Source organism: Sinocyclocheilus rhinocerous, unplaced genomic scaffold, assembly GCF_001515625.1.
Source record: "Sinocyclocheilus rhinocerous isolate Xijiao unplaced genomic scaffold, SAMN03320098_v1.1 scaffold90, whole genome shotgun sequence".
NCBI classification, from domain to species: domain Eukaryota; kingdom Metazoa; phylum Chordata; class Actinopteri; order Cypriniformes; family Cyprinidae; genus Sinocyclocheilus; species Sinocyclocheilus rhinocerous.
The window spans coordinates 1,633,855-1,640,606 of NW_015657969.1; the positions used below are offsets into that span (position 1 = coordinate 1,633,855).

At 37.1% G+C, this 6,752-nt stretch overlaps 2 protein-coding genes and 1 non-coding gene across 4 annotated transcripts in view; 1 reads left to right on the forward strand and 2 right to left on the reverse strand.

Moving 5' to 3' along the window:
* The window catches only part of LOC107721886 (DNA polymerase alpha catalytic subunit-like), a 65,604-nt gene extending 63,343 nt beyond the window's left edge, over positions 1–2,261 (reverse strand). Inside the window, exons 1-5 of one of the 2 annotated variants that reach the window (XM_016530083.1) lie at positions 2,096–2,260; positions 1,141–1,265; positions 959–1,055; positions 805–885; positions 594–709 (exon numbers count right to left, since the gene is read on the reverse strand). In XM_016530083.1, the coding sequence (XP_016385569.1) occupies positions 594–709; positions 805–885; positions 959–1,055; positions 1,141–1,265; positions 2,096–2,141 (465 nt within the window). In that variant the 5' untranslated portion in view covers positions 2,142–2,260. Of the gene's footprint in view, positions 1–593; positions 710–804; positions 886–958; positions 1,056–1,140; positions 1,266–2,095 lie in introns of both variants that reach the window. The other variant, XM_016530085.1, reaches the window with a different exon arrangement.
* A 671-nt stretch (positions 2,262–2,932) lies between these two features.
* trnar-ucu (transfer RNA arginine (anticodon UCU)) lies at positions 2,933–3,022 on the reverse strand. Its single transcript is given in 2 exon segments — positions 2,933–2,968; positions 2,986–3,022. It is a non-coding gene; the product is annotated as a tRNA-Arg (tRNA).
* Positions 3,023–3,258: 236 nt separating this feature from the next.
* LOC107721889 (ribosome biogenesis regulatory protein homolog) lies at positions 3,259–4,709 on the forward strand. Its single transcript, XM_016530089.1, has one exon. It carries the CDS (start codon positions 3,305–3,307, stop codon positions 4,337–4,339), a length of 1,035 nt encoding a protein of 344 aa, XP_016385575.1. The 5' UTR covers positions 3,259–3,304; the 3' UTR covers positions 4,340–4,709.
* The last annotated feature ends 2,043 nt before the right edge of the window (positions 4,710–6,752 follow it).

Genomic DNA, 6,752 nt, shown 5'->3' on the forward strand with positions numbered 1-6,752 from the left:
AGATCTAAAATAAACGTGATTTATTTCCCAGCTGTTTACCTTCACAGACGTAACCAACTGTTTTTTAACTCATGTGTGTTTTTAACGTAAACTTGTTAAACGTGCTAATGTGAACTTAGTTTAGTACTCACATGCTGTGACAGCCGCTTTCTGTGCGTGTGCTTCGGATGTGTGCGCTCAGAAAACCTTTTATCTGAAGTTTAAACTCATATGGTTTAAAATGCATGATTTCAGCGCGATAAACATGATAATCGGAACCAAAACAGATGTTTTTAGCAGGTCGCAGCTCTATTCTGAAAGGGGGCGGGGAGCAGCAGAGCTCATTTGCATTTAAAGAGACAGGCCCGAAAAACGGCGTGCTTCTTCTTCCACTCAAAATAGGCATTTTCAAAATGATATAATAAATGATCTGTGGAGTATTTTGAGCTGAAACTTCACAGACACATTCTGGGGACACCAGAGACTCATATTACATATTGTAAAAAGGGGCATAATATGTCACCTTTAATTAATATTTGAATTAAACATTTACATAAAGGTCCATTTTATGCAGAAGTACCAAACTGTGAACAAAGTGGCAAAGTGACTCTTACCTCAGCAGGTTTCTTCACATTGCTATTCATGAACATGCTTTTAATGCTGTTGGGTTTACTGACAGACACTTTTTTCACATTCTTTTTCGAATCCCCTCCCTTTCCACCTTGTTTACCTGTTTACAGTCAAAGAGAGAGCAAAAATAACTGGTAAAGACAACTCGGGGAACAATGCTTAATACTGCAAACTGACAAAATAAAAAGAACTTACTTTTAGGGTCCTTCTCCAATACGTCATCATGCAAATCATCATCAAAGATTTCTCTGCCATCCTCCACATACCCTGTCCCATCTGACAAAAACAGACATTCAGCTGGTGCCAATTTAAGCACTGAGGTCAGCAGAAGTATGAAAATTTGACTGACCATCATCAATGATCCAATCATCATCCTGTCTCTCCCGCACTATTTTTGAGTACTGCTCTTCATCCACCTCCTCATAGACGCTGGTGAACTCCTCCACCTGATCACAACACATTGTCAAAACAGTGGAATGGCACAGAAGACATGTACATCAAGAATACACCAAAAGCTGGCATGCAACTCACCTCGTATTTAACCTTCTCCCCCTTCTTGGCTCGTTTAAGTTGCTCTAAAGCCGACTTGCGCCCCACTTTCTCTTTTTTCTCCCGCCTGGAACGTGAAGTGGCAATGCCACATGTGTCGGACGCGTCTATGGGATAAAGAAATGTGATTCAGTAAAATCAAACTGCAACAAGCTTAAACATATTATATAGAAAACTGTAAAATGACAAGTCGCAAGCGGCACATGAAACTAAAATGGATGGAAGATTATAAGCAAATCATGGTTATAATTTTCCAGCAAATGCTCTCATGGAATAACATCATTTGCTGTATGATTTTCAGTTATTATTGAAAATAAAATTTTTAAAAAAAAATGCATATTATTATAATTATTAATTTATGTTTTAATGTCTCTAAGAGACGTAAACTAAAAATAATATTACTATAGTTAAAATAACGATAATGCTTTTACTGGCATACAAATATATTTCTAAAAATAAAACTATTTTTGCAGATTTCAAATAAGAAACCAAAACAATAAACCACTGATTCTAGGACCAAGGTACACATTTTTATTAAACATATTTATAAGAAATGTTAATGCAAATGTTAAAAGCTTCTGTAGGTCATAGTCTATTACAAACAGGAAGTAGTTACAAACGGATCATTTAAATGGATATTTATATGTCAGCTAGGAAAGAGCAACGCTTTATAAAGTGAAACATTCTGTCAATGTCATTGTTGACACTTCATGTTCAATTTACATTAAGACTGAAGCATCAAAATTACTAAACAAAAGCATATTACACCTTCACGTATTTGCACAAACGCATATTTTAGCGGTGGGTGCAGGTATATCAGTTCATTATATTTAATATTTACATTATATTAGCGCTGTCAGTACAGGCATCAAATAAGCTGAATGAACTGCATTAATATTCTGTAAGCTAATAAACACTGAGCAATGTAAAAACTCACCACAATCTCCACCGTCCATGTCTTTATCTGGATTTACAGGAGCCATTAATATAAATTAGTGCCTGATGGGAGGTAAAATTTCACTCGACTTTAGAAGCGCCGAGCCAAAACAACAGATTCCGCGCCAAAATGTCTTCCCGGGGAAACTCGAGCAGCGGATATGACGACATCAGCAGCTGTCCAATCTGAACCAGTTCAATGATCCGAATTGTTTAGACATGAGATATTAGACCACATATTATTTTAAGAAGGTTTCTTTGAGACTTTGGTGTTTAGTACAGTTAGAAATCACTTTATTTGTATAATTGGAAATAGAATTCTGCATTTCTAATAGAATTTGTCATTTACCAAGATTTATATTTTTGCATACATTAGTCAAAAACAATATTTTTCGACACAAAGAGGCGTCTACAGCACCTGACCAACATACGAAGCACAATTTGTTTAACACACATGACACTAAAACAATGCTAAAACCAAGAAGTAAATAACATGAAGCAATTTTACATTCGTCTCCATTTAAAAATAATATTTTTTACAATATAGTTTGTTGTTAATCTGTATAAATGTAACCATTTGGCGATCTACTACCTTATTGTTCTTCAAAAAACGTTAAATAATCCTACCATATTCACAAAGAAGTGATAAACATAAATATATTTATTATTTGATCGTAAGTATTGAACGTAACGCTCCATAGCTTTGAGTTCATTTATATGAGATTCACACATTCTCAGAGTGAATCACTGAACCGGTGTTTGGTTGAATCATATCTCCGAACACTCAAGTTAACTTCTGGTATGTGGCCATTTTTATCGATTCTGAAAACAAAAGATTCGACTCTGGTGGGACTCGAACCCACAACCTTTGAATGACCTCACTCATCAATCTAGAAGTCCAATGCGCTATCCATTGCGCCACAGAGCCGATGGGACGCACGGTAACTGTGTCGGTACTCCTTCCTACATTTGACGTTTTAGTACCCTACTTTATTTAGTCAAAATAATACATAAACACTATTATATTATATATTCTTGTTTTTCTAAAACTTTATATGTAAAAAAAAAAACATATTACATTTATTTTTGTTTGAAATATTTTCGTATTTTTTTCTTTTTCTAAGCAAGTTTTCAGGTCTTTTATTTTGACAAAGTACTTCCGCTTGCAGCAGCACATGTGGGAAAACCACGTTGTGTCATTAGAACCAAAATGGCTTCGTGCAGCATAGAAGACGTGCTCGCTAACGCCGAAAGAAACGAGGCTGAAAAGCTAAAAGGTATTACAGTAAACAAAGAGTTAGATCTCGAATTTGACCCGGGTAATTTGCTTGCGTTTGATAAGAATCGGATAGATACTCGGGAATTTAAAGACAACAAACGGGAAGAGTTTCTACGTTCATTAGCTAGAGATAACACTCAACTCCTCATCAACGAGATGTGGAAACTTCCAACAGAAAGAGTTGAAGAAATCATCGTAGCCAAGCTACCAGATCCAACCACTCCGTTACCCAGGGAAAAGCCTGCACCAAAACCAAAGCCTCCTACAAAGTGGGAACAGTTTGCCAAACTGAAAGGCATTCAGAAGAAAAAGAAGACCAACTTAGTCTGGGATGAAGTTCATAAGGAATGGAGGAGGCGATGGGGATACAAACGTGCCAAAGATGACACCAAGGAATGGTTGATAGAGGTCCCAGAGAATGCAGATCCCAGTGAGGACCAGTTTGCTAAAAGGAATAAAGCCAAGAAGGAGCGAGTGGCCAAGAATGAGTACAACAGACTCAAGAACATCGCCAGAGCTCAGAAGATCAAGGTGCCAGGCATGGGACTCGCACCCACCCCTCGGCAGTCCAAAGCAGAGCTGGCACAAGCCGTCAATGTCGCCAAGATATCCACAGCCTCTGTTGGTAAATTCCAGGATAACCTGCCCAAGGAGAAAACGCCTAAAAACACTGGGAAAAAGAGAAAATTCCAGCCTCTTATTGGTGACTTTAGTAGTGAGAAACAAAAACAGCTGGATTTACTGAAAGTGATGGACAGTAAAAAGCCACGTCTTCACATCACCAAAGCTGTGAATAAGCAAATGAGGGAAGAGGATAGGGAATCGGCACAAAAGAGTAAGAAAGGCTTTGGAAAGAAGGGAAGAAGGGGAAACATGTCTGGTAAAGGAAAAGGAAAGGCTGGTGGAAAGGGAAAGGCTCCCAAAGGCAAAGGACGGAAACCTCACATGAAGCAAGGAAAGCGCTAAAATCTACAGCAGTGTGGACTTCTTATATATATTGTAAAATCCTAAATATGTATTGTGTACGTGATGTCAACCAGTCATGTGTCATAATATACAGCCACAACTTTGAGTGCCTTGGTGCTAGAGTTTGATTCTATTCAATATGTGGTTTCATTCTGGACTTACAGTTTTTATGGAAAAACATGAGTGTAGTGCTGGACTGAAAATAATTGGACTGTGAATGTTTGATTTAATATCGCCACCTGTTATTCATATTGGTGATTTCACAATAAATTAAAAAATCCTTTCTGATATGTCATCTATTCTTGGTTGAATATTGTGAAGAACATAGATTGTAGGTCATATTTTGCCCAAAAAGTAATCCAAAAATTAAAAACATACTCTACTTATTATATGTGCTGTGATACAATAATGAGAATCATTCTGCTTGAATACAATCTTAAATTACATGTTATACTACCGTTTAACATTAACTACCTTTATGTATAAAGTTGAATTTTTTTATTTTGTTATTCTTTTTGAAATTGGATGTATTTTGTTAATATAAAAAGTGCAAAACAAATAATTATATATATTCATATAATGCTGCTAATCTCTTATTTCTTGCATTTGTTTATTTCTGGTTCGTTTTGCATTATTTGTTCCATGCTGAATAAATATAATTACATTTTCAGACCCTAAAGACAGTTGTGATTGATCAGTGCTGCCGTCTGTAGGTACATTCATGTAATACAGGGGTGGCCAAACTCGGTCCTGGAGGGCCGGTGTCCTGCAGAGTTGAGCTCCAACTTGCCTCAACACACCTGCCTTCAAGTTTCTAGTATGCCTAGTAAGAGCTTGATTAGCTGGTTCAGGTGTGTTTAATTGGGGTTGGAGCTAAACTCTTCAGGACACCGGCCCTCCAGGACCGAGTTTGGGCACCCCTGATGTAATACATCTAAATGCATGTTTAATTGCGTTAGTTAAAAACATTTTTTTAATTTTTAATTAAATGTACTACGATGACGTTGCATATAGCATGCATGATATGACCATGCTAAACTGAAGCTCCCCCTAAACATTTATGTTTGGATTTGTTGTCATTTTTGATAGATTATAAGCAACTATAATGATGTAGTAATTTAATGTTAATTATTGACCTTAAATACTCTCACCCATCCACCAAGTGAGAAACAAGACAGCATATGTTCAAAATTGTGATGTGTCTGCAGAGTTGCTGGCTCTTTCTAAACAAATTAATAACTAGTTCTTGAGTTGATGGATGGTGTTTGACCACCGACACCATTTTTGATCAGCTGGGGGGCTTTGGGAGGGGAAGTGCCCATCTGTTGACTGCTGTCAGGTTTGTAAAGCATCATTAGTCAAACAATCACAATACAAATACCCCACGTGCAGAAATATAGAGCACTCTTAATGCCAAAATCAATTAGCACTGCTGTACTGAGGATGCAGGGTGTTTACTGATACACCATGTGAGATTAAGAAGATACAAATGTTGTAACTGGGCTCAAAACCACAAGTTGATATTATATATTGCATCTATCTACTTTGCACTCAATACTCAAAACCCAGCATGAACATTGTTTTTGCACAAGTGCTTGGAAATATTTGAATAATTTATTTTCCAAATCTGAACTAGTATTTGTGTCCAAAGAATATTGCAAGTATTCGTCACAGCATATATCAAAAGACAGCATTACAGAAGATCTGTGTGAACAGTAAATAAGCAAGAAGCTCTGGATTCGTAAGCAGTATAAAAAAAAAACATATGGAAACAGAGGGCTCTCTGTCAGTGTATCTCACAAACAGGCTGAATGCAGCATCACATTTATATGGACAGCGTTTTTTTTTAATTACAAAGTGTCTTTAAAATGGAATATTTCATTTGTTTCTGAGCCATATGTAATTCATAATCTGTCCACTAGAGGGTAGTAACACACTGCGGCGAGCTGAGACCTCAGTGAGGGTGACGTCATTGACGTCATTAATCAAGGTGGTACGCGCGCGTGCAAGACGGTAGTGATGGGAAGTTCGGATCATTTTACCGACTCGGACCTTTGAGTCTCGTTCAGCAAAATGAATGAATCTTTTTTCGAGTCATTTCGTTCATTTGTACAAAATATAATTAAAATGTTACGTGTTACTTCCCTAATATGTCTACTACTTACGCAAACGTTGATCACACTACAAACAATACAAAACTGCAATAAGAAACAGAAAAGATTAATTGTTTACCTGGGTCTTCAGTCTATGATTAGCTCACCTCACCTCTTATCTGACAAGTCGAGTCGTTCGTTCATCACGTGACAGCCCCATAAGCCCAAACCCGAAGACTTGTCAGATAAGAGGTGGTGAGCAAATCATAGACTGAAGACTCAGGTAAACAATGAATTAATCTTTTCTGTTTCTTATAGCA